The sequence below is a fragment of the Acipenser ruthenus genome, chromosome 32 (genome assembly GCF_902713425.1).
Source record: "Acipenser ruthenus chromosome 32, fAciRut3.2 maternal haplotype, whole genome shotgun sequence".
Lineage (NCBI taxonomy): Eukaryota > Metazoa > Chordata > Actinopteri > Acipenseriformes > Acipenseridae > Acipenser > Acipenser ruthenus.
Window position 1 is genome coordinate 13032206 of NC_081220.1, and position 27278 is coordinate 13059483.

General features: G+C 41.8%; 1 protein-coding gene across 3 annotated transcripts; it reads left to right on the forward strand.

Moving 5' to 3' along the window:
• LOC117965266 (DNA-directed RNA polymerase III subunit RPC7-like) lies at positions 1-19948 on the forward strand. 3 transcript variants are annotated; one of them, XR_009309690.1, is made up of 9 exons: positions 1-102; positions 2469-2622; positions 3023-3152; positions 3513-3581; positions 4908-4964; positions 8304-8377; positions 9297-9416; positions 10252-10522; positions 16291-19948. XR_009309690.1 is itself a non-coding variant. In XM_059006089.1 (8 exons), the coding sequence occupies exons 2-8, from the start codon at positions 2503-2505 to the stop codon at positions 10336-10338; spliced, it is 657 nt and encodes a 218-aa protein (XP_058862072.1). In that variant the 5' UTR covers positions 1-102; positions 2469-2502; the 3' UTR covers positions 10339-13781. The 3 variants fall into 3 exon arrangements, 1 of the variants encoding a protein (XP_058862072.1); XR_009309689.1 differs by lacking the exon at positions 16291-19948 and adding an exon at positions 10862-13781 and having other exon boundaries at positions 10252-10796; XM_059006089.1 differs by lacking the exon at positions 16291-19948 and having other exon boundaries at positions 10252-13781.
• The last annotated feature ends 7330 nt before the right edge of the window (positions 19949-27278 follow it).

Consider the following 27278-nt stretch of genomic DNA (forward strand, 5'->3'; position numbering starts at 1 on the left):
CTGCTGAACCCGGAACAGATTGCGGTAGAACTTTTGTTTCAGGCAGGATGAATAACAACAGAACACCGACACAGTGGTGCCACGTGGTGATACGGAGAAAAGGTAAACAAAATTTGAACACAAAAACCTGAACGTTTCTTTGTTACTAAAACAACGCAGACCACTACAGTTTTACTTCTAAATTAATGTAGCAGTGGAGAGTTAATATGATGAGTTTCATACACTCAAATGAACGGGAGTAATAGTTGGGCAAGGAATGTGTAGGGCTGGTTTCACACAGACAGCGAGTATCACTAATCTTGGCCACCTAGTGTTATTTTAGGTAAAGTATCCACGATTTGGGCTGACCAGGGTCTGTGAAACCAGCCGTCTGTCTTCTGTAAAGTGGTTGCTTTCAGTCCAAATGTATCCTTATGTGTTCCGAAAATATGCATGTGAAACAGTGACATTTTGAAGTATTCTACAAACGTTTTGAAACAAAAAGCATCGATTTCATCTCAGTATTTTGGAATAATGTATTTGATTTCAATTTCTAATTTAGGTAGGCAGTTTTACCGTAATACAATTTAAAATGATACTGTTAGAACATTGAAAATGTGCAGAATTGCTGTCGAATCCTTTCGGCCATCCCTCCACAACTTCAAAAACACCCTTTATACACTCTTATGAAATAAAGTGTATAAAATGAAGTAAACTACTGGCCCTGATTGCCTTTGTATGGATGTACTGAGAAATGAAGCATTTTTTATTTATTAGTTTATTTAGCAGACGCCTTTATCCAAGGCGACTTACAGAGACTAGGGTGTGTGAACTATGCATCAGCTGCAGAGTCACTTACAACTACGTCTCACCTGAAAGACGGAGCACAAGGAGGTTAAGTGACTTGCTCAGGGTCACACAGTGAGTCAGTGGGTGAGGTGGGATTTGAACTGGGGACCTCCTGGTTACAAGCCCTTTTCTTTAACCACTGGACCACACAGCGTCCTTAGGGATATATATATATATATTTTTTTTTTTTTTCGATTTACATCTTTTGTAGTCTACAGTACAGTTGCGTTTTTCAAGTTAGCAATAACATTTTATAAGTAACTTGAACTGAAAACAATTAAAAGGGTCTAATTAAGCAAATCATCAGTTCAATTAAGTCTAATTAAGTAATTTAGAGCTCAGTTGGAATGAAAACCAGCAGACACTGTGAGTCCCCCTGCATCAGGGTTGGGAAGCACTGCTATAAACCAATGCATTTCTTTCCAGGATAAGAAACAGATTTCATTTTACACAGTGGGGAACCTTCCTGTAATACACCAGCCATGTACCCATGGTTACTGCAGCATTACCAGAGAGACAGGCTGTTGGTGCAATTCAGGGGGATTCCCTGGTGCTTTAAAATGCTCTGATAAAGGTGGGCGTAGTTTATCACAGTGGGATATAGCTTGATTAACTAGGAGCTGCTGAATGTATTACAAGTTTTTACACTCCTCCTATTATACAAAGGTATTGTGTTGTGTAAATGTAAATGCTTTTTTTTTAATGTACCGTACAGTGCTTTGTGATACTTTTGTATTAAAAGCGCTATATAAATAAATACATAAATAAAATCACCCCCTTAATCCACAAAAGTATCACAAAGCACTGTACAGTACATTTAAAAAAGTATTTACACAACACAATACCTTTGTAAACAGTAGCTATTACACTTTTTTCTCCACTAATAAAATACCAGTACTGTAATAGGAAAACCAGCCACTTAGTTCTTTACAAGTGTGGTACAGCACTCAGCACATGGCTAATTTAAATGTCAAGCTGTTTAACTCACACACACACAAACTCCTTCTAATCAAAGCACACTGCAGAAGGATGCCAGTCCACATTCTGGAGGAGCACACATCCACCAATTTCCCAATAGAATAGGTAATAATCGACAATAATCGGTTATTAATGCATTGACAATACCTTATTATTCAAAAGCATGAATCAAAACACGTGTAGACTCTTCTCCAAAGCTTTCTTTACAACCAAAAACAGGCCTGTGCTCGTGACATATAGAATACGTGAGGTGTGAGGCTACAGTCTACAGGAATGCCGTTCACAGTGTAATAAAATAGAGAAGTTTACTGGTTTAAAGGCAACTTTTAGAGCTGCAATTTATATTGCTCGCCATGGCTTTTATTTTACAAGCTACAATCATTGCTCAGTTAAATGCCCTGGTGCACTGTAGGAGCCTCCTTACACTCTCAATGCCCAGCATAGTATTATATTATGCACATGCATGTTTTACTTGTATTTAGAGCGTTTGTAAAGAGTACACGTGTATTTCTTGCTTTTGAAAGTGTCCTGAATGCATTGGTTATTGTCAATGATTATATCTTCCATTAGAAAATGGGTTGGCGATTGCACCTCTAGTGACTTTTCAAACTCTAACCTTGCACAAGAAGTTGGACTTCTCAAGCTGTCAATTCCTTTTGCAGATCTCTGTTATGTTTGCACTCCCCTAGCGGAGCAATGGCTGGGAGAGGAAGAGGCAGAGGCAGGGGTCAGGTGACCTTTAACATGGAGGCTGTAGGGATTGGGAAGGGAGATGTCCTTCCTCCACCCACCCTCCAACCCACCCCACTGTTCCCAGTAAGTGACTCATTTTTGTTTTGTTTGTGGGTACTTCCATATTAATGGAGTGAGGGTTCATCCACACCAAGTGTCATGCAAGGTGATGGAGTGATAGAGTGAGCAGAGAGAGAGAGGAGAACAAGAGGGCATAAATGGAAGCTGAGTACGTTTTTGATGGGAAGGTAGTTTGCACACCACACATCAAACAAAGAGGAACACATTGAGATCATTTTGAAGTAATTTCACACCTGAAAGAAACAGAGAGACAGCCCACGTTAGCAGTTATCCCTTTGATGTCTGATATGGGACGCCTTGTATTTTTACTGTAACAGTCTTGATCGTGGAACAGTGCAGCTTTTGATCAGTAGGGTTTGATGTGCAGAGAGTATAAATCACTGTCCTGTGTCCTTCTCTGCAGCCCATGGAGTACAAGCCAGTGCCGCTGCAGCCAGGAGAGGAGGCGGAGTACATGCTGGCACTGAAACAAGAGCTCCGTGGGGCCATGAGGAGCCTGCCCTACTTTGTCAAACCTGCAGCCCCAAAGAAAGGTATTTCATCAATACAATATAATGACAGGCCTGGGGCAGAAACATTCAAAGGAATGCTAGCCAAGGTTTATAAACCCATTTTCTTGCCTCTTATTAGCGCCAGCACTTCACTTGAATCCCTCTTTAATCTTTGTGATAATTGAGGCTGTAAATCTAACAGATTACACTTTAAACCTTTTGTGTAATGAAAAAGGAGCCAGCTGTCTACTTTTGCATGTGTTCCAAATTCATTTTCACATACAGCATTCAGTTACAGCGCATCAAGATAATACTATAAGTGAAAGTGTAATACTTTTAAAACCATGTGTTTGCAGTTAAATGTTTAACCATTTAGGATTTCCATGTTTTTTTTTTTCACAGATGTGGAACGTTATTCCGACAAATACCAGAGTTCAGAACCGACCGACAATACCATTGAATGGAATCCAGGTACGTTTTAATAATTTCGTTTGTAAAGCAAGTGTGGTCACTTTATTAGGAAGTAGGCAATGTTGTTATACATAGAATCTGGAACAGAACCCACTACTCAATAGTACAAAAGTTTGACACACAAGTCTGTTAAGAGCCAGGGGTACACAGTTTTTACAGCGTTTCTGTTATTATTAGACAATTTGATGATACTCCTGTGCTGTTCAGTTTCTTTCACAAATACAAGGACAAAGCATGGCAACAACAGCAGGGTTGTCCCCAGACCGTTTCATCTGGGCGGGCCGCCCAGCTGAACAACCCCGATCCGCCCGTCTTGCAGGTGCTACTGCGCCTTTAACAATAAGGATTCATCACACTGCCAGCAGACTAGATCATCTGCACGCGCTGGCTGAAAAAAAAAAAGAACTTGGAACCACATGACAGCTGTGTTACGTCTTGACACTACATTCAACCAATCAGAGTTGAAGAGGCGGGCGGGGTTTTCCGTTTTTTAAGCTGAGACGTTCAAATGACTGCAAGAAAAAATAAACGATTATTTTCTAAGCAAAAATAGTGACAGTGAATGTGGAAATTACCGAAACCGAAATGGATGATGAAAAAGAAAATGTAGAAAATGAAAAAGAGCAGCCTGATTATAGTCAACGAAGAGCAACTTGTAGAAAGCGAATTGGAAGAACTGCAAGAGGGGCCAGTGCGTAGAAAAACAAAAGGAACATTGTGATAGTAGGTATGATGTTATGTGGGGGAAAAAAAATAGAAATGGCTTTTTTTAGAGCAAGGAATTGGGTGGTATGATGTGCAGAAACACAAAAAGGATCGCAACGGATCAGAGGGTAAATGGAGCAGTGCAGCCTGGGTATGAATTAGGGTGGATTATCATTCATTATTATTATTATTCTTTGTCTTATTATATATTTAAGGTAAGGCAGTTTTATTTTTGCATTAAAAGTGCTCCCGCTATAACGCTCTGTCACCCGGCTGTACAGAATTCCTGGGGAGAACCCTGAACACCTTTTCTTGCAACATTAGTTTCTGCTAACATTTTTCATCTTATAATTGCAAACTCTATACTGACTAGACTTTTACTTGTTTCAGGGTTTTGTATCGGATTGAATTCTTGTAGTTTTGCATTATGTTGTTAAACAGCATTGACTATATTTCTTTAGCTGTTAATTATATGTTACCTTTCCTGCAGTTGGAGCCTCTGGTAAATAAAGGAATTGATTGATTGATTGATTGATTGATTGATTGATTGATTGACCTATAGATTTAATCTGTTCTCAGTTGGTCCTGTTTAAATGAAAGATTTGATTTTCATTGTTTCAGATTGGAGAAGGCTGCCCAGGGAGATGAGAATTCGGGTGAGAAAGCCGCTGAAGGAGAGTAAGTATTGAGGGTCTGTAATGGAGCTCCCCCTCGTTAATAATACTGACATCAGCATAAGACACGTACTTGCCTCTCGACTTCAGAGCTTGCTCTTTAATTGAATGGAATCAAATTCACCCTGCCGACCTAAACCCTCCCTACCCGGGCGGCGCTCGGCCAATTGTGCGCCGCCCCCTAGGAACCCCCGATCACGGTCGGCAGTGACATAGCCTGGATTCGAACCTGCGATCTCCAGGCTATAGGGCGCATCCAGTGCACTCCAGTATTTTGGGGGGTAGGTGGCATGCGCCACTGTGGGGTTCGTTAATCATTATTATTTTTCCATTCATGGTTTGGCGGCCTCGTTTTTTTGGGGGAGATTTCCTAGCTGCAGCACCGGGGTGTATGTAACTGTTCATGTTTTTCCAGCCGGCCTCACACAGGTAGTCTTTGCACACCCACGGACGAAGCCTCCGGCCAAATTAATTATTCACTCGGGCCCTGAGCGCCCATCACAGTAATCAGCGGATTCTCTGTGCTGAAATGTCCTTTCAGTAGGCAGGCCAGCCCAGATAAAGCTCTATATTTTGTTCCCTCAACTTTCCTTAATAGAGAGGTTTCACTGTAGACGTATTGTTAAAACATTATTTTTCATAGTGGAGTTTTGTAATGATAAATCAATTTGTCACACATTAAATTGAGAAAGAACTGAAAATAAATTGCCATAGAAATAGCCTTTCCTAACTGATTCCTCCTGTGTTTGCAGAGGCTCTTAGTAGGTGTGCTAACTGATTCCTCCTGTGTTTGCAGAGGCTCTTAGTAGATGTGTTAACTGATTCCTCCTGTGTTTGCAGAGGCTCTTAGTAGGTGTGCTAACTGATTCCTCCTGTGTTTGCAGAGGCTCTTAGTAGATGTGTTAACTGATTCCTCCTGTGTTTGCAGAGGCTCTTAGTAGGTGTGTTAACTGATTCCTCCTGTGTTTGCAGAGGCTCTAGTAGATGTGTTAACTGATTCCTCCTGTGTTTGCAGAGGCTCTTAGTAGATGTGTTAACTGATTCCCCCTGTGTTTGCAGAGGCTGTTAGTAGATGTGTTAACTGATTCCTCCTGTGTTTGCAGAGGCTGTTAGTAGATGTGTTAACTGATTCCTCCTGTGTTTGCAGAGGCTCTTAGTAGGTGTGTTAACTGATTCCTCCTGTGTTTGCAGAGGCTCTTAGTAGATGTGTTAACTGATTCCTCCTGTGTTTACAGAGGCTCTTAGTAGATGTGTTAACTGATTCCTCCTGTGTTTGCAGAGGCTCTTAGTAGGTGTGTTAACTGATTCCTCCTGTGTTTGCAGAGGCTCTAGTAGATGTGTTAACTGATTCCTCCTGTGTTTGCAGAGGCTCTTAGTAGGTGTGTTAACTGATTCCTCCTGTGTTCGCAGAGGCTCTTAGTAGATGTGTTAACTGATTCCTCCTGTGTTTGCAGAGGCTGTTAGTAGATGTGTTAACTGATTCCTCCTGTGTTTGCAGAGGCTGTTAGTAGATGTGTTAACTGATTCCTCCTGTGTTTGCAGAGGCTCTTAGTAGGTGTGTTAACTGATTCCTCCTGTGTTTGCAGAGGCTCTTAGTAGATGTGCTAACTGATTCCTCCTGTGTTTGCAGGGGCTCTTAGTAGATGTGTTAACTGATTCCTCCTGTGTTTGCAGGGGCTCTTAGTAGGCGTGTTAACTGATTCCTCCTGTGTTTGCAGAGGCTCTTAGTAGGTGTGTTAACTGATTCCTCCTGTGTTTGCAGAGGCTCTTAGTAGATGTGCTAACTGATTCCTCCTGTGTTTGCAGGGGCTCTTAGTAGATGTGTTAACTGATTCCTCCTGTGTTTGCAGGGGCTCTTAGTAGGCGTGTTAACTGATTCCTCCTGTGTTTGCAGAGGCTCTTAGTAGATGTGTTAACTGATTCCTCCTGTGTTTGCAGAGGCTCTTAGTAGATGTGTTAACTGATTCCTCCTGTGTTTGCAGAGGCTCTTAGTAGGTGTGTTAACTGATTCCTCCTGTGTTTGCAGAGGCTCTTAGTAGGTGTGTTAACTGATTCCTCCTGTGTTCGCAGAGGCTCTTAGTAGATGTGTTAACTGATTCCTCCTGTGTTTGCAGGGGCTCTTAGTAGATGTGTTAACTGATTCCTCCTGTGTTTGCAGAGGCTCTTAGTAGATGTGCTAACTGATTCCTCCTGTGTTTGCAGAGGCTCTTAGTAGATGTGCTAACTGATTCCTCCTGTGTTTGCAGGGGCTCTTAGTAGATGTGTTAACTGATTCCTCCTGTGTTCGCAGAGGCTGTTAGTAGGTGTGCTAACTGATTCCTCCTGTGTTTGCAGAGGCTCTTATTAGGTGTGCTAACCGATTCCTCCTGTGTTTGCAGAGGCTGTTAGTAGATGTGTTAACTGATTCCTCCTGTGTTTGCAGAGGCTCTTAGTAGATGTGCTAACTGATTCCTCCTGTGTTTGCAGAGGCTCTTAGTAGATGTGCTAACTGATTCCTCCTGTGTTTGCAGAGGCTCTTAGTAGGTGTGCTAACTGATTCCTCCTGTGTTTGCAGGGGCTCTTAGTAGATGTGTTAACTGATTCCTCCTGTGTTTGCAGAGGCTCTTAGTAGATGTGCTAACTGATTCCTCCTGTGTTTGCAGGGGCTCTTAGTAGATGTGTTAACTGATTCCTCCTGTGTTTGCAGAGGCTCTTAGTAGGTGTGCTAACTGATTCCTCCTGTGTTTACAGAGGCTCTTAGTAGGTGTGTTAACTGATTCCTCCTGTGTTTGCAGAGGCTCTTAGTAGATGTGCTAACTGATACCTCCTGTGTTTGCAGGGGCTCTTAGTAGATGTGTTAACTGATTCCTCCTGTGTTTGCAGGGGCTCTTAGTAGGCGTGTTAACTGATTCCTCCTGTGTTTGCAGAGGCTCTTAGTAGATGTGTTAACTGATTCCTCCTGTGTTTGCAGAGGCTCTTAGTAGATGTGTTAACTGATACCTCCTGTGTTTGCAGGGGCTCTTAGTAGATGTGTTAACTGATTCCTCCTGTGTTTGCAGAGGCTCTTTAGGTGTGTTAACTGATTCCTCCTGTGTTCGCAGAGGCTCTAGTAGGCGTGCTAACTGATTCCTCCTGTGTTTGCAGGGGCTCTTAGTAGATGTGCTAACTGATTCCTCCTGTGTTCGCAGAGGCTCTTAGTAGATGTGCTAACTGATTCCTCCTGTGTTTGCAGAAGCTCTTACTAGGTGTGCTAACTGATTCCTCCTGTGTTTACAGAGGCTCTTAGTAGGTGTGCTAACTGATTCCTCCTGTGTTTGCAGAAGCTCTTACTAGGTGTGCTAACTGATTCCTCCTGTGTTCGCAGAGGTTCTAGTAGGTGTCCCCAAACGCAAGCAGCAGACTCGTGTAGACAAGGAGGAGATCATCCGCAAATTGGAGGTGAGATCCCTTCTGCTTCCTTGCAGAAAGCTGGAAACAATAGGATACCGTTAATACAAGTCCAGCAGACAAATGTACATTAATATTTATACCACAAGAGTGGGTCTGTTTTTGTTAGCCTACTTGATTGGGATAACATGATTGGGATAACATGAGTGGATAACTTGCTTACCGGGACTAGTTTTGAATGTGTCTTTGTTTATATTCCAATCCGTGGAATTTGCTGCTGAAATTCGGGATGGAGATGAATTTCAGGCTGAAACAGTACAAAAGTAGACATCACGTGTTTTTTTTGTTTGTTTTTTTAAATCCCTGCCATTGTAGTTTCTACAAAGTGGTAAAAAACACATTTTCATAAAGTTATAGCAGCATTACTGATGTTTACTTACATAAGTTAAAACTGAAAGTGGAAAAGGGGGCTTTGTACCAAGGGAAAAAAAATTGGGTTTTCGTTTATAACAGATCACAACAAAACAAAACGTTGATCAACCAATGAGCACTTATACAAAACGGGATGCCAAAATGAAATCTGATCAGAATGAAAGCTCGGCCAATCAACGTGCAGTGATTATACTGATGTCAGTGCTGGCCAATAGCAGCTAACAGAAACAGAAGCAGTATGAGGAATCGGACTCAAGCAGCATGAACTGCACTGAATGAAGGCTGGATAGTGACGCTGATTAAGGGTGATTGAGAGGAAAATCAAGCTGGCGGACGCATTTGAGAAACGTTGTCTTAGCGGCTGATGGGTTAATAATGCTAATGTCAGTATTATTAACTCATCAGATGTTGAAACTCCCTGCGCCAAGGCGGACGTGCACCTTTCCATTAAATTCATTGCTCTGAGATGCCAATTGTCCTCTTAACACGTATCTCTCTTTTGCTGTCTTTATTCCTTTCTTTTCTTGGTTGGACTCAGACACTAGAGAAGAAGGAGGAGGAGGTAAGCTCAGAGGAAGAGGAGGAGGAGAAGAAGAAGAAACAGGAGGAAGAAGAGCAGGAGAACGAGGAGGAATACGACGAGGAGGAGTTTGAGGAGGTGAGGGCCCAGGGGAATAACTTCTGCCGCTCAGCCCGGGGAGAAGCCCTGTTTATACAGGCTTTCTCTTTTAAAACCACTTTTCTTTTTTCAAAGGTTTGTTATTCCTGTGGTTTTCCACCAGTATATCAAAGGTTACTCTGAATTGAACAGCGCCGTTCACAAGGGTTACTCTGAATTGCCTGTCGTCTCTCAGGCATCGATTCTGCGAGTCAGCACAGGCTGTGCGATAGCGGCAGCCTAGTATATGAAAGACTTCTTTTTTTTAAACTCTTAGAATAAAATCATATTTTTTCAATAATGTACAGCTGGAGGAAACAAGCAGGCTACTGTAAAGAGTGCAGTAATCAAATACAGTGCTGGAAACATATGTGTTATACACACATAGACACCTGTTCTAAGATAGGAAATTGAGTGCATATAGGTCCAGAAAATAATCTATAGGGCTAAATCAATCATTTTTTCTACATGCTTCCCAGCTCCCCTGAAACTCTCAGCACTGTATACTGCAGAAACGCATGCCCTAACACCCATCATCAAAACCAGCACAGGTTTAGCATTCTTTGCTAGGCCAGGGTATGGTAAATACTAAACACACCTTAGCATGTTTTACATTTAAATCACAGTCAAGATTGTGGATGCTATTAATTTATGATATTGATATTCCAATAACAGATCTGCCGATTTTGTGTGGTGCTAACGTCAGATCTTCAAATCTATCCTCACTATTACCTTAAACAAATCTCTCAACAGTGCTAATATTTAAATAATAAGGTAACCAAGCAAAGAGGCCTTTGGAGACGTCGGATAGGTTAATCTCTTTCTTTGTCTCCAGGAGACTGATTACATCATGTCCTACTTCGATAACGGGGAGGAGTTTGGAGGAGACAGTGATGATAACATGGATGAGGCCATTTACTGAGGCCCCATCCCTGCAGGAGTGCTGCTGCTCTGCGGATCGAAAGCACAAACGTTACCCCTGCTCTGCGGCGCTGCACATGTCCACAGCAGAGCTCCAAGGACACAGGGGTGTTATGGACCAAAGAACTCTGAGGACAGCCTGGTTTTTGCAGACTGATGGCATCTGCACGATGTTGGAAAGCGAGGTATGTTCCAGTGCCTCGTATGTAATGTGTTCTGTATCTCAGCATATTCCTGATAGTTTTGATATTATTTTTTTATTTGCACATCATAGTTAAATAAATTCGGGAGATGATTCCGACAATATGTTTGAAAACAGCAAAGGCAATTCAATGCATTTCTTGTAAACTCTGAAGGGTGTTCTGTCTTTGTCATGCTTTTTCTACTGTTCTAAAAATGTTAACTGGATATTGTAACTAGGTATTGTAACTAGGTATTTTAACTAGATATTGTAACTAGGTATTGTAACTAGGTATTGTAACTAGGTATTGTAACTAGGTATTTTAACTAGATATTGAAACTAGGTATTGTCACTGACACTGTTATCTGCTCCGTTATTGAATTGTATTTTGTCATATACTTGTACTTGCTAGAACTGAAGTCATTGTATTTTATCTTGTTCTTAATTGTATTAATACTCGTACTGTGATTCTTGAAATGTATTTTTGTTTACGACTGTAAGTCGCCCTGTGTAAGGGCGTCTGCCAAGAAATAAATAATAATAATAATAATAATATTGTAACTAGGTATGAAGTGGACGCTTTCCTTCAATGAGGTTGTGTTGCCTTCCACAGAACCTCATCCTAATTGAGGCCACATTCTGTTTGCAATGCAATGTTTCTTTCAAGGCCGTCAGTCCTGGTGTTTGTGTGCCCGAGGGCTCTCCTGGTAGAGGCACAGCTGACTCATACTGTCCGGTTGTATTGGTGCTGCCTCTCAAGCGACACCCGCAGGGCTGTGTCCTCCAGAACTGGTAGATCACTGACATCCACACTCAAGCTCCTGGGTGTAAAGAGACAATTAGCAATTGGAGCTGAGGGAGCGTAAACGGGCCTTCAGGGGTAAAATAATTGGGGGATTCCAAAAATAAAATCACATTTGGGGTAGCACACCCAACAGCAGCACCCATTTGTTCGTTATGATTTTAATAGTGTTTTTATCAAGTGTTTTTATGTGCATGACTTTTAGCCAGGACTTCAGGGTAAGCACCCATTGCTCTTGTTTGAAAATGCCATGGGGTCCACAGGATACCCCTCCAATGCATGTGCTGGAGCTTTGGCATGATGTTTGTGATACAGAGCCATCAATTATTATTTATTTCTTGGCAGACGCCCTTATCCAGGGCGACTTACAATTATTACAAGATATCACATTATTTTTACATACAATTACCCATTTATACAGTTGGATTTTTACTGGAGCAATCTAGGTAAAGTACCTTGCTCAAGGGTACAGCAGCAGTGTCCCCCACCTGGGATTGAACCCACGACCCTCCGGTCAAGAGTCCAGAGCCCTAACCACTACTCCACACACACACTGCAGCACCTGGGTTCACTGTGGGCATGCTTCCTATATGCCCTATAATGCCATTCCACGAGCACTTGTTAAGTGGAACACAAATACCTCAGTCTTTTAACAGTGGCTCCTAACAGTATCTAATTGCTTGCAGAATACAAATGCATTTTTTCAGTTCCTAATTTTCAATACTAAACGTTGCTGGTTTTGCTGTGTGAGGTAATGTCACATGACAACGGGACCCCGTCAGGCTTAACAAATCCGGTTCATCTGTGCTCTGTGTTTCTTTATACAGGGTTTTAGGGGTGTAACGGTACGATGCGTGCCACGATGTGCAGGATGCAATACGATATGCCTCACGATACATGTGATGGTCCTGATTGGCTCCTTGTGTGATGCATCACAAGATCAAATGGTCATTTAATGATGGACCATTTTGTTAAAAGAATGAGATAGAGAGACCAACCATGCCAGCTATGAAACACACTTATTTTTCACTCAAGACCCGCTCGGTGATCTCCAATGAGCTGTGCTGTGCTTTTGGTCTTGTATCACAATGCAAACGATGCATACCTCGAGTACGATATATCATGTAAAGAAAGCATCGCGATTCATCGATACACCATAAATCATTATACCCCTGCTGGGCTTTTAGTCTGTAGAGACCGTGTAAAAAGAGCTTGACCATTTCCTTCTGCTTCTGCCCAAAACTGCTGTTCTGGAGTTTTGATGTGTTGAAGCATCCTGAAAACTGCCCAGAGTCACAGCGCAGGTGGAAATCTCTGTGCACGCTGCACCTGTGTTGCAACAAACCACAGGACACTGCACCTACACAGTGTATATTTAAAGAATATACACCGTTTTCATTTTTGTTTTATCTGTGCTACCTGTGTACTTGCGTATCAGAAGTGTCTTCATTGTAAATGTTTGGAAACTAAGATAAAAAAAAAAATGAACAGAAAGGGATTTTTCAATATGATGAATCACCATCAGAGGGGGCTGCAGTGTAATAATTCGTGTTCTTACGTGGTCTTGTCTGTAAATACAGTATTTTAATATTTGTTACATCTGTGCTCCAAGAGCTGCTGGAGCTGCTCGCTACTATTAAACACACCAAACAGCTGTATGTAAAATGGGAATTTAAAAAATGGTTTTAAAATTTACAGTAATGTGTCATTTTTAGTATTTTGTAAAGCATAACATTGTGTGACTTACCAGTTACCGTCTGTTTTTCAAGGTAGAGTGTTTTTTTGAAGAATAAACAAAAGATACTGAATGACCCCCCCGGTCTGCTGTGAATACTTGCAGTCTCTTTGTCATGACTTTTCTGACCAGTACCAACTCTAGGGTCCAGGTGGGGTGGGTCAGATTTCTCCTCCCAAGCTTTAAAATACCTGGCTGATGCTTGGTTTGTTATTGGGTCAATTATGCAATGATACAAAATCACACCACTGTCTCTATTCCTATAATACAATTCATATAATTCCTATAATAAAATTGGTTTTGTCAGGCCACTTAACTAGCACCTGATTGCAAAATGTGCAAAATGTCTAAGACTTTTGCACCGCAGTATGTGTATATATATATATATTATACTTTAGTCATATCTTACTAATAGACAGAATTTAATTTCCTTTGGGAGATTCAGCATCAGGATTATCTACAATTACTTGTGGTGTTCCCCAGGGTTCTTTATACATGCTACCACGGGGGGGAGATGTTGGTGTATATTTTCACAGCTGTGCTGATGACGCACAGCTTTATATTTCTGTGAAACCTGGAGATACCTCTGCGGTCTCTGATTTAATTGAGTGCCTGAATGATGTTCATGTTTTAATACATTTTATTGTAATTTTTGTTTTTGTTGCCTTGTAAAGCTCTTTGAGACGCTGTTGTATATAAGTAAATAAACTTTAAACTTTAATGAGACATTTGTGTGGTGTTAAATGAATTTTAAATTAGTGTATTCATTCAGTACAGAGGGCAGAGCTGCTTGGAGCAGAGAGCTGTTTAGTTCAGTAGATGAGGCAGAGCTGCTTGGAGCAGAGAGCTGTTTAGTTCAGTAGACGAGGCAGAGCTGCTTGGAGCAGAGAGCTGTTTAGTTCAGTAGACGAGGCAGAGCTGCTTGGAGCAGAGAGCTGTTTAGTTCAGTACAGAGGGCAGAGCTGCTTGGAGCAGAGAGCTGTTTAGTTCAGTACAGAGGGCAGAGCTGCTTGGAGCAGAGAGCTGTTTAGTTCAGTAGACGAGGCAGAGCTGCTTGGAGCAGAGAGCTGTTTAGTTCAGTACAGAGGGCAGAGCTGCTTGGAGCAGAGAGCTGTTTAGTTCAGTAGACGAGGCAGAGCTGCTTGGAGCAGAGAGCTGTTTAGTTCAGTACAGAGGGCAGAGCTGCTTGGAGCAGAGAGCTGTTTAGTTCAGTACAGAGGGCAGAGCTGCTTGGAGCAGAGAGCTGTTTAGTTCAGTAGACGTGGCAGAACTGCTTGGAGCAGAGAGCTGTTTAGTTCAGTAGACGAGGCAGAGCTGCTTGGAGCAGAGAGCTGTTTAGTTCAGTACAGAGGGCAGAGCTGCTTGGAACAGAGAGCTGTTTAGTTCAGTACAGAAGGCAGAGCTGCTTGGAGCAGAGAGCTGTTTAGTTCAGTACAGAGGGCAGAGCTGCTTGGAGCAGAGAGCTGTTTAGTTCAGTAGACATGGCAGAACTGCTTGGAGCAGAGAGCTGTTTAGTTCAGTAGACGAGGCAGAGCTGCTTGGAGCAGAGAGCTGTTTAGTTCAGTAGACGAGGCAGAGCTGCTTGGAGCAGAGAGCTGTTTAGTTCAGTACAGAGGGCAGAGCTGCTTGGAGCAGAGAGCTGTTTAGTTCAGTAGAGAGGGCAGAGCTGCTTGGAGCAGAGAGCTGTTTAGTTCAGTAGATGAGGTAGAGTTGCTTGGAATGTTTGGTTGGCAGCAGGATGTGAAAGAAGAATTCCACGAAATTATTCTACAATGATTGATGGCGTAATTTGATCCTGAGCTTCAAGCAGTGTGTTATTCAAGTGCTGCTAAAGAATATGCGTGCCAAGACTGCGTTAAGTGAAACTGCTGCAAGTTCAGCACAAACTAACTCTCAGGCAGCCTGCCAGTGAAACTGTTATTGAGGACTGAGCGAGACCGCAGAATCGTGTGTGCTTATTCAAGGAATCTGCGATGAGGAACTAGAACAAAATGGAGTATGTGAAAAACAACAGAATGTGCATTAAAATGGAACAAAATCATTTGAGTGTACATAAGAATGTAAGAAAATGTACGAATGAGAGGAGGCCATTCGGCTCATCTAAGCTCGTCTGGTTCCTAGTAAGAACATAAGAAGAACATAAGAACGTTCACAAACGAGAGGAGGCCATTGATCCCAGAATCTCATCAAGCAGCTTCTTGAAGGATCCCAGGGTGTCAGCTTCAACAACATTACTGGGGAGTTGGTTCCACACCCTCACGACTCTCTGTGTAAAAAAGTGCCTCCTATTTTGTGTTCTGAATGCCCCTTTATCTAATCTCCATTTGTGACCCCCGGTCCTTGTTTCTTTTTTCAGGTCAAAAAAGTCCCCTGGGTCGACACTGTCTATACCTTTTAGGATTTTGAATGTTTGAATCAGATCGCCTCGTAGTCTTCTTTGTTCAAGACTGAACAGATTCAATTCTTTTAGATTCTTTGGACTCTCTTCAGGGCCACAATGTCCCTTTGGATGCTGTGGTATCTTGAATTAGACCCAGTACTCCCAGTGCCGTCTCACCAGTGCATTATGCAACCTCATCGTAACCTCATCATGGATTTGTGCTCTACACTTTGATTGCTTCCCCGCACTGTGTGGTTGACGACAGCGACGAGTCGATTACAACACCAAGCTCTTTCTCTTGGGGAACCTGTTCTCACATAGCTAGCTACCCAAGAACACATACTGCTCTACGAAAACTCTTCCATGTGGCATCATTTGCTTTGTAATAATACAGTAGTCAAAGCCTATACAGTGCTCACCCGTTATAACGTGCCTCGTTATAGTGCGGAATCAGTTATAACATGTTAGGGTCGTGTCTCCCATTTCCTCCATAATGCCATTACAGTAGCCCTTTTATACCTGTTATAAGGTGGAACACAAATAGCACGGTCTTGTAACTATGGCTCCCCACTATAGCGTTATAAAGGGTGAACGCTGAATTGTATTACTGTGTGTAATGACATGCACGTGCATGTTATCAGTGGTATTTTGGGAGGAGTCTACATATTTTGCTTTTGAGTATTGTGTTCTCAATGCATTGATTGCTGTTGCTTGCATGTTTGCTGTACAAAAACTTTAAACCCAAGCGTACTCTCATAGGCACCCAGTATTGTTTGTTTTTTCTCCCCAGAGTGGTATTTATTAGAATATCACTGTACACTGAAATCCTTTTTCTTTGTATTTTTTTCAATTTAGGTGAAATTAGGTAGAATGGCACAGGTGAGACACAGACCTTCCCCTCACAGCTCTTCAAGCAAGCACTCCTCAGCTCTGACTTGAACAGCCCTGCCTGCCACCCAGGCCTGGGCTTTCTGAAGCAGTGACAACTGTGCTATGCTTCGTGGGGTTTTGCTGTGCGGACTACCCTGATGTGCACTGGGGCTGTGAACTATCAAACTTAATCAGGATTCAAAGCCAAGCCTGCACAGTTGAAACTCTAATGAGTGAGCGCACAGTGTCTCCTACAGTAGATATAATGCGGTCCTCGGATGCTTATTGGCAAATGCTTTTTTAAAAATGTTCTTCATTCTTCTGTTGACAGGTTTGCAGTGTTTGATCTGTTGTAGCTCTGTGTGTTTTCCACAAACCGAGGACTGACATGTGATTCCACTAGTTCTGCAGGATATTCTATAGATTGCTTGCGCAGTTTTTATTACCTCGTCAAATAGTTGGTAACTTGACACCAACCGCTGTGCTGTGCCGAAGGCGTTCTTCACACGCTGAATTTCAAAACACCATTGTACCTGCACGGTACATCATTTCACAGGTGCAACAGAGAAGGAGAAGTGAGTAATGGGCAGCAGTGTGGAGTAGTGGTTAGGGCTCTGGACTCTTGACCGGAGGGTCGTGGGTTCAATCCCTGGGGGGGACACCGCTGCTGTACCCTTGAGCAAGGTACTTTACCTAGATTGCTCCAGTAAAAACCCAACTGTATAAATGGGTAATTGTATGTAAAAATAATGTGATATCTTGTAACAATTGCAAGTCGCCCTGGATAAGGGCGTCTGCTAAGAAATAAATAATAATAATAATAATCCACTGAGAAATCTTCTCCTGCCTGCTGGCAGCCATTTCTATTCTGTTTTCTCTCCAAACTTTGCTTGGTGTGACTCTTTCCTTCATTGCTCCCTTATTCTCCTATAAAAATAAAGAACTGAAAGCATGGTGACAAATGGCAAAAACAAAACTGGTAAATTGCACAGTATAAACATGGATGAAGGCTTTTGGTGCAGTTGCAGCTTTTTTTTATTCAACCCTTTTTTTTCTGAAGGGAATATGTTCAGCTTATTGAGGGTTTAATAGTTATGGATGATTAAAAAAACAAACCCAGAAACAGCTGTGAAGGGACTTCCCTTCCCCCAGCAACTGCTCGGGGGCCTGTCCTGTCACTCACACTTGTTTTTCTCTCCAGTCCACAGAAGCGATCTGCAGTACGTGCTGAAAGCTATACAGGGGTGGGGCTTGTATAGCAAGGGAGCAGGTTGTCTCCACCCTCCAAACCGTGCTAGTCTCTCCTGTTGTCTGCTGTTTCACTTCTCAAGTTGGGTCTGGCTCATTGCCAGACTTTCATATACATCAGTACAAAGTGTCCCAGGACGCTTCCTAGTGTTTACCTTCCGGCGTTGTCCAAATCGCAGCAATGTTTTTTCAGCATTTTCAGTAATGTTAAAGCTGACAGTAATGTTGTTGAAGCTGACAGTAATGTTGTTGAAACTGACACCCTGGGATCCTTCAAGAAGCTGCTTGATGAGATTCTGGGATCAATAAGCTACTAACAACCAAACGAGCAAGATGGGCCGAATGGCCTCCTCTCATTTGTAAACTTTCTTATGTTCTTATGTTATTATTATTATTATTATTAGTTTATTTAGCAGACGCCTTTATCCAAGGCGACTTACAGAGACTAGGGTGTGTGAACTATGCATCAGCTGCAGAGTCACTTACAATTACGTCTCACCTGAAAGACGGAGCACAAGGAGGTGAAGTGACTTGCTCAGGGTCACACAATGAGTCAGTGGCTGAGGTGGGATTTGAACAGGGGACCTCCTGGTTACAAGCCCTTTTCTTTAACCACTGGACCACACAGCCTCCTGTTCTTATATTCCCAGTTGTTTCGATATTTGTTTTTTCACACATCAAAGGTAACCTAGGGAATTTTTTTCTGTCAGCTTTTTACTTGGGAACACTTGCCAGGAGAAAGAGAATTTCTCTTCTTAACATCGCAGTGTATCCAGATCACGCTTCCTCCTGGTGAGTGGTGTGTTGAGGCATGCTTATTGGAAGGAGAGTGATCTGGGTACACTGCAATCCTTACAAGGCATTGTGACGGGGGACTGCCCTGTCTTTATGAACGTGGTAGGGACTGGCAGGGAGGGGGTTAAATTCCTCCCTGCCTGGAAAACATGTGAGAATGTGGCTGGAGCCCTAATTGAATAATCAGCAATTATTGATTAATTGGGCTCCAGCCACAGGGCATAAAAGCCAGGGGAGAAGCCCTGGCTAGAGAGAGAGTTCTAGAGGAGAAGCAGCAACTGTGTTTGTCTGTGTGTGTCTGTGTGTGCTGTTTTTGTAAGTATTTTGAATCCAGTGAAGGCAACGCCCAGCCTGGAAGGCTTATTTTGTAAGTTTTGTTTTGTGTGCTTATTGTCTATTAGTTTTGTTTAGAAACCTTTTTGTTTGGCCCTTGTGCCTGTTTATTTTGTATTTTTGTGAATTAAAAACTTTATTTTTGAACTTTCAAACTGTCTCTGAGCCTCACCCTCTGCCAATCCTGCCACAGGCATATATTTTTCTTCTGGTGAACGCTTCCTAGTGAATGTGGATGTATGATCCATGATCATGTAAAATGTTTAACATATAAGGAAAGTAATACTTTTCTGTACAGTGGAGTGTGTTTATTTATTTAGACGTGTTTTATGCATTGGTCTTCTATGCGTGATATCTTTTTGATGCAGCCATTTATAAATTCTCTTGTATGAACCAATATGAAAGCATGCCATTTTTGCTACTGAATGTATTTCAAGCAGTTGTAATTCCAATGGCCATGCACGCAGAAGGGTAGTCACAATGGTAGAATGGTACAGAGGTAACATGTTCTGCTTGGGTTCTGTGTAATGTTATTCTAAGGGGATATGAATGGGATAGTGCACCAGGTTACAGTATCAGTTTTGAAACACAGGGTTAACTGCGCTTCACTTGGGATGGATCTGCTAATATAACACCTCAGCAGCAGCTATTCAGGGAAGAACTCTGTGGAGCCTTGTTATGGCTTCTATTTGACTTGTAGGGCTTTCTGTGTTACCAGGAAAGGGTAGCTCCTTAATTATATAGACAGGATTACATTACATCAAGCAAGCGCTGTGCCAAGGAGAGGGTAGCTCCTTCATTTTCTACAGACAGGATTACATTACACCCAGCTTGTGCTGTGCCAAGCCCGCATTCAGCAAACGCTGTACATTTCTCACCAATAGGGTAAGATATTGCAGTCTCGCAGACTTCCAGCTACTTATACAAAGCCATACTGTCGAACCCTTTTAATATCACTTCAGAGAGACTGAGCATTAATTGCGACAAGAAGAGGAGTTGACTTTATCAGGTGTACCAGATGTTTTCAAATGAAAATACATGTTTGCTAAACCATGTGTTTCTTTCAGAACTGCACATTTGAGAACTATAATGAATGGATGTGCATGGCAGAGAAAATATTTTGAAAGCCTCAGTTACTTTAATGCTTATAATCTTGTGCTTCTTTTAGGAAGTGATGGTAAGTGACTCCTGTTATATTCAGGCCAGGAGATTTCGATGTGGTTTGGGACTCATTTGACTGCTAATAAGAAGCTTGACATTGTTTTGCCTCTCCAGGCAGGTTCAGACTGCAACATTCAGGACTGTCAAATTCAGGAACCGTTCCAAGAGTGAGTAATGGTATAGAATAGGATAATTACAAAACCTCTCAGTACTGTCGTCTGTGCGATTGCATAATGCAGCCGTCATGCAGTGTGTTTTTATTGCAATAAAACCTGTTTAATCTGGCATTGCTTGGGACCGGAAAATTGTGCTGGATTATACAGTGCGGTGGATTACAGAGCTGCTGTAAAATCTAATACTGTACCTTAAAAAACCTGTTTTGAAACAGTTTTAAAAAAACAATTGCAGTATATACAGTACAAGTAGTTCAAGGATTGTTTCAATTTTACTTTCTCCATCATGTAATTTATTTTATTGTAGATGTACCAATACAGCAGGTCAGATGTATTAACAACATACTTACTTATTAATTTAGAATAGAAAAAATCACAGGATTTACAAATCCTGCTGGATTCCAGAATGGGCAGGTTCTGGATTATAGAGGGTGTCGCACCATGCTTTTCAATAGGGATTTGGACGGCACCCAAAATATGATACCAGATTATACAGAATAATAATGTTTGCTTTCAAAACTGCACTTTTAAGACCTCTATAACGAACGGAAATGTACGGCAGTAAAGATTTTTGGAATTATTTTATTAGCTCCAATTAAACAAGCTGCTTCTGTCAGGGCTGCTTTCCTAGTAAGAACATAAGAAAGTTTACAAACGAGAGGAGGCCATTCGGCCCATCTTGCTCGTTTGTTTGTTAGTAGCTTATTGATCCCAGAATCTCATCAAGCAGCTTCTAGAAGGATCCCAGGGTGTCAGCTTCAACAACATTACTGGGGAGTTGGTTCCAGACCCTCACAATTCTCTGTGTAAAAAAGTGCCTCCTATTTTGTGTTCTGAATGCCCCTTTATCTAATCTGCATTTGTGAGCGACACTCGAAATGGTCCCTGTTATAGAGGAAGCCAGGGCACCCCCAGGAGTTCGGGCCTGGACAGCACAGCAGGGCAGAATGGGATTTTAGAGGATACTGCAAACTCAAACACCTTCATGTCCAGATTACAGGTGAACCGGGTTTTATTAACCTGATTCTCACCTAAAACCCGGTTCAAGACTACCTCCAGAGTAGGTCTTGAACACAGTTTTATAAACTGTTGCAAACCTCAGCTGTCTGCTGCAGTCACACGCATGCGTCGGAGAAGCTGGTGTTACATTGTCCCAGTTACAGAGACCGATCTAGCGAATGGATCTGCGTGGCGGGTAAGATGTATGGAATTATTAGCTACGACCATCTGAAGTGTGACACTGCCACGCATTGCTGGATCCCTAGATCTCCGAAGGTCACAGAATTAGGTGACTGGAGCCAAGTCCAGCTCTGTGGGGCTGTGCTGTTGGATTCCACTCCCTGGCAGCTGTCGTGCAGGGACCGAATTCATTTCTGGTGAGTAATCACGGGCACAGACTATCGTGTTTCTCACTGCATTGTTCTTTCAGTTTCATAACCAGAGCTGTCCTATACCTATCACTAAAAGTCAAAAATGTGATAGAACCTTGAAAATTCACACTGAAAAAATAAGCTCAACCATCCGTGTTTGAGAAAGGTCCCATCATCATTGCTGATTTCACCACCCAATTCCCAGCACTACTATTAGTCAAAAAACAATGGTTTTCCTATAGAAAGAAGTAGAGCAAACTTTGCTATTCCTGCTACAGGTCAATAAGGGTTTGCTGTGGACCTTTGTACAGCCCCAGTTGGTCATTATTACCTGTCCATTTCAGAGGGCTTCCCTGTTTAACTAGCCTAGCAGACAACAGGCCTCCTGCAGCAAGAACTGAGATCATCCAAATGTTCCTCACTGTCACACACAAAGGCAAGGGCAACCACACATTTACATGTTCCTCCAAAAGTAAGCAATGCTTTCTGAAAACCTGCTTGTCGAAGCTTTTGAAGCCAGACAGCACAATGTGACCCAGTGAGTTTGTGTCGGTCACAGCTTGCTTGTCTACGTGCCCAGCAGCAGGGTTGTGGGAGGTTGATGGTATGCCAGAAGCTCCCTGGCTCAGAGGAGGGGACTAACTGTACACAGTCAGCACATCCACAAACAAATGTAGGTCGACTACAAACACTGGAAAGGCATTAGCTAAAAAAACATTTTTTAGCTCTGAGTTTGAATTTATGTTTAAGCCAACTTGGATGAGTCCCATGTTAAACTTTATTCGGGTTGTCATTGCCAAGGGATTTTCTGTACTCTAATAGCATGATGTTTCTCTGTTTTCACAGAACGGTGGTTGCTCTCATAACCTAGGTTCTCCGAAAGGAAGTGACATCACAAACCTTGCTTCCATGCCCTTTCACAGGATTATTATACCAAAGCTCTTCTGGGACCCAGAACCAGCCCATCAAATGGTCAGGCCTTCCCCGCCATTAACAATGTATTGTGTTCTTTTTAAAAATGACTTATATCAGGTTAATATGTACAGTTGACCATGCCTCTTCTAGTAGAAGACTATCTTTTCATTTTTAGGGGAACGTGCTCATGAAAGACAATAGGGAACTTATTTACATTAGGTCTGAGACTTCTTGACACGTCAACACCAGGACTAACCTGTTTAAACAGGGCCAGCAAACAGATGCTGTCACACAATACATGCATTTGGAATTCATTACAGCAGATTATTAGTTAAATAAAGATTTTTTTATATATATAAAGACATGCTAATTATATCATTCATATAGTTTCCTTTCGTTATTAAAAAAAATGCATGTTACATTAGACAAATAAAGTATTGCTTTCCTCTTTCTCTCTAAAAGGTTCTATATAGATCAAACACAACGTGATCGTATTTACCAAAGTCATGTGAAGATTGGCTTGAAGTAGCTTGGAAAAGAAACTCAAAATTGTGTCTTTTCTGGGGGTCCCCGAGTGGCTCACCTGATAAAAGCACTACAGGGGGGTGTCAATCAGGAGAACACAGATTTGCGTCATGGCTATACAAAGACTCTGGTCTTAATTTAAACTCTTAGACCTAATGCCATTTCTTCTGATCTCTGAAGTGCGTGTGCTTCTCTGTCTAGCAGACAGGTGTATCAACTAGTGGAATCTTCCAAATATGCGTCTCGGTGACCGCAGGCAGCGTGAACAGAAACGTGGCCCAGTGTTGCAACTGAATCTTCAGAGGAAGTGCCTGAGAACACACAGTTCTCTGTGAACCGCAGAACTGCTAAACCAGCACATTCTCTATGAAAACATGTGTCTTCTCATTTTTAGGTAATGAGATCTCTGCTAAAATGATTTATTTATTGATCAATACGTACTTCTCGCATTCAAAGCTATGCCGTTGATTGTCTGAAACAACAGGGTGCCAGTGGTGTTGCAATTCAAACTGCAGTGCAGTTTAGCGCCCCTTAAAGAAATTATAGCTAAAAATCCTTAAATATTTGCCATTTTGCATTTCCATTGGCTATACGTGCATTTTCATTTTAAAACATTTGGTATTACTGTAGGTTAAAAGGAAGCTTTCCGTTTCTGTGCCTTATTCTTAGGCTATCTGTTTGCACTTGCATGGATCATTTTACCCCAGCAGTGTCTTCTGGGTCAAAGCATAAAGCATGCCAGTCAATATCTCTGAAATACATGGGCTTCTCTGTCTAACAAGTGGAATTTTCCAAACATATAACTGCTGTTACTGAGACACATATTTGGAGCATATTTGTGATTTTCCCAAATGTAATGGAAGGCGTACCATTTATTATTACTTTGTTGTGTTTTGTGTCACCCAGCTGCAATCGAAGGTGAAAAGAAATCGTCAAACTGGGAGAATGTTTTGCCTGCAGCTGGAGCTCAGGGTTTGAATTCTGGTGTAGAAGGGCGTGCAGTAAGGAAAGCTGTGAGAGAATGTGCCGGATTACACAGTCAAGAAGTCATAGTTTGGTGTAAAACCGATGATAGTTGGACATCGCAGCTAAAAATAAACTGATGTGTTTTTTTTTTCTTTTAATGGGAACACTGTGTACAGAGACTGTGTCGTTGTGCGTTTCACGTGCTCAGGAAGTGCAGGAAACAAGTTCATAAACTTCGCCACAAAAGGGAGTTTTTTAAAATCTGAAGTTCCTGTTGCTGTCCACTAGGTGTCAGTCTTATTTTTCTTTCTCCTTTGTGTCCAAGATAGCAGAGCATTAATGAAAGTACAGGGTCGAAAAATGTCAAATGCTAACATAACCTTTTGTTTCTTTAAGCCTACATTAATTTCTAGAGGAAGGGCTGATTTAACTCTCATGCAAGTTTAACAGGAGGAATCTGGATAGTAACATTTTTCACAGAGTAGCACACCTTTGTTCAAAAAACATATGCTTGTTGATTTTGCAGTGTTAATGAAGACAGGAAGTGGCTGAAGCAATCCTGATCTGAACACCCCCTGCCTGCTATTCAGTCCTGGGCCTCTCTTACTCAAGACTCCCTTATAAAGGTTTCCCCTAGTAGAACAACAGCAAAGTGTGATAAAGCAGAGTGAAAGTGTGGTAAAGCATAGGGAAGCATTGTAAAGCATAGTGAAGCATTGTAAAGCACAGAGAGGTGTGGTAAAGCATAGGGAAGCATTGTAAAGCACAGAGAGGTCTGGTAAAGCATAGGGAAGCATTGTAAAGCACAGAGAGGTCTGGTAAAGCATAGGGAAGCATTGTAAAGCACAGAGAGGTCTGGTAAAGCATAGGGAAGCATTGTAAAGCACAGAGGTGTGGTAAAGCATAGGGAAGCATTGTAAAGCACAGAGGGGTGTGGTAAAGCATAGGGAAGCATTGTAAAGCATAGGGAAGCATTGTAAAGCACAGAGAGATATGGTAAAGCATAGGGAAGCATTGTAAAGCACAGAGAGGTATGGTAAAGCATAGGGAAGCATTGTAAAGCACAGAGAGGTCTGGTAAAGCATAGGAAAGCATTGTAAAGCACAGAGAGATATGGTAAAGCATAGGGAAGCATTGTAAAGCACAGAGAGGTATGGTAAAGCATAGGGAAGCATTGTAAAGCACAGAGAGGTCTGGTAAAGCATAGGAAAGCATTGTAAAGCACAGAGAGATATGGTAAAGCATAGGGAAGCATTGTAAAGCACAGAGAGGTATGGTAAAACATGTTTGAAAAAAAAGTCAAACTATGGTAATAAGGCATTTGTGTAAGACAAGTACAGTGATACCCCAAACATTCGTAATTTACAGCTAATCGAAAATCATTTACACTACAAAAAAAAAGACCTACGCTGTCTTAAAAGTGGCTAGTGTAAACAGGGTAAACAATTAGCAGCTATGGGGTTAATTTTCATTGTTACACTGTTGATGCACAGCTATATTTATCCCTGAAACAGGGTGACACCTCGGCTGTAAATATTTTGAGTACCTCTCTTGCTAAAATAAAAAAAATTGATGTTTGATAACTTTTTAATGCTAAACTCAGATAAAACCGAAGTGATGATTCTGGGATCTCAGAAGCAGCAAAGTAATATGTCTGATTTGCTCCTTGGTGGCTTCTCTTATGAACTTGCAGACGAAATGTGAAATTTAGGTGTGATCTTCGACCCACACAATATTAATAAAATGTATTTTTACATCTAAGAAATATCGTCAAATTGAGAAGTATTCTTTCCCACTCAGATACTGACAGATTGATGCATGCGTTTGTATCTTCTAGAATTGATTATTGTAATGCTCTATTCTCTGGTACTCATAGCCATGTTATATCTTGACTGCAACTTATACAAAATACTGCAGCTAGAATTTTAACTGGGACTAGGAGACGAGATCACATTACTCCTGTGCTAGCATCTCTGCGCTGGCTTCCGGTCTGATTCAGGATAGATTTGAAGGTGTTGCTTTTAACTTACAAGGCATTAAATAGCCTTGCACCATCTTATTTAAATGATCTTTTATTACCAAGACACCCATTCAGATCACAGAATGCCAGGTTGCTTACTGTCCCACAAATTAAAAAAAAAAGGTGGTAGAGCATTCAGCTATAGGGCCCCAAAACTCTGGAATGATCTGCCTAGCTCTGTAAGGGAAGCACCAAGTGTCACTGCTTTTAAAACAAGATTAAAAACACACTTTTATAATGTAGAGTTTTTATGCTAAAATTACATTCCTTTTATTCTCTGCCTTGTTTTACTATTCTGTGTGTTTTTTTTTGTCTTTCTTACTTTCCTTGCTTATTAATGTTTTCCACACGACATGAACAGCAGACAGGCTCTTTGCATAAACAGTAGCTGGGTCTCTATGTTCCTTTATCACAACTGTAAACAGGAACTCATGAGCAGCACGTTCTGCCAGACCTGCCTGCTCCCCTCCCCCTCCTCACTCCAGCACGCAAACAGCAGATCTCACCAGGGCATCAACATACACAACCTCTAGTCTAGAACTCATGGTCTGTGCAGAACTGCATGCGCTGCAATACAGAGCTATCCAACATGATTGGCTTATGATTCGTATATGACCCTGTCATTAAGTGTAAATATAACACCTCCTTCTCACCTCCAATAGCTAAACAGACACGGCTAGAGGAAAAGGATCTTCGCTGTGCCGCAGAGGACAAGCGGCAGCTTCGCAAGGAGAGACTCAACACCAGGAAGGCGCAACTACCAACCACAACCAACACTCACCCCTGCCCACACTGCACCAAAATATGTGGCTCCCGGATCGGCCTTTACAGCCATCTGAAGACCCACAAATAGAAGACCCTATGGAGCACAATCATACTCGACTCGAGTGATCGCCGATGATGATGATGAAATATAGCAACACTTTTGGGTTCTATTTTACACTATTCGATGCCGTTATTCAATTTAGTAAACTCACTAAATGGCTTTATGATCACACTTTCTGTAACACCGCCTGGGTCACATTTCCTCCTAGATTTATTTTTATACCGCTGGGGCCGTATTTTCAAAGAGTTTCCTTCATTCGTTAATGAGAAGAAAAAAAAATATCATGTTACAAAACGAGAAACAAAACATCTTTATAGGTTTAATTAATTCGTTCTTTGATTCTAGTTTTGTCAAATTAACCGGTGTTTTACCTCTTTCAGAGAAATAGGCATGAGTTAAACATGACCTCTTGCCTCTTCATACTGGGCTGTTTAACTGACTGGGAAGTTTCAACAGTGCAATGTGGGAAACCCAAGCACCGTATAGAAATGAACACACTGTGGGCTCTGTCTGAAGCCAAGGCACTTTTTACAGGACTGACCCAGCGTCCTGTGACTCCCACAAGACTTTCATTTATGGCGCAGATCAGCAAAATGTTTGTACAAAGCATTCTTTCAGCTTCCTGTCTGATCTGCTATTGA

Bases quoted from the DNA above. Each gene is read 5' to 3' on its own strand.
- LOC117965266 (XM_059006089.1), top strand. From the start codon at position 2,503: ATGGCTGGGAGAGGAAGAGGCAGAGGCAGGGGTCAGGTGACCTTTAAC. The intron at 4,965-8,303 runs GTAAGTATTGAG...CTGTGTTCGCAG, and splicing joins GAGAAAGCCGCTGAAGGAGA to AGGTTCTAGTAGGTGTCCCC. The intron at 9,417-10,251 runs GTGAGGGCCCAG...CTTTGTCTCCAG, and splicing joins ACGAGGAGGAGTTTGAGGAG to GAGACTGATTACATCATGTC.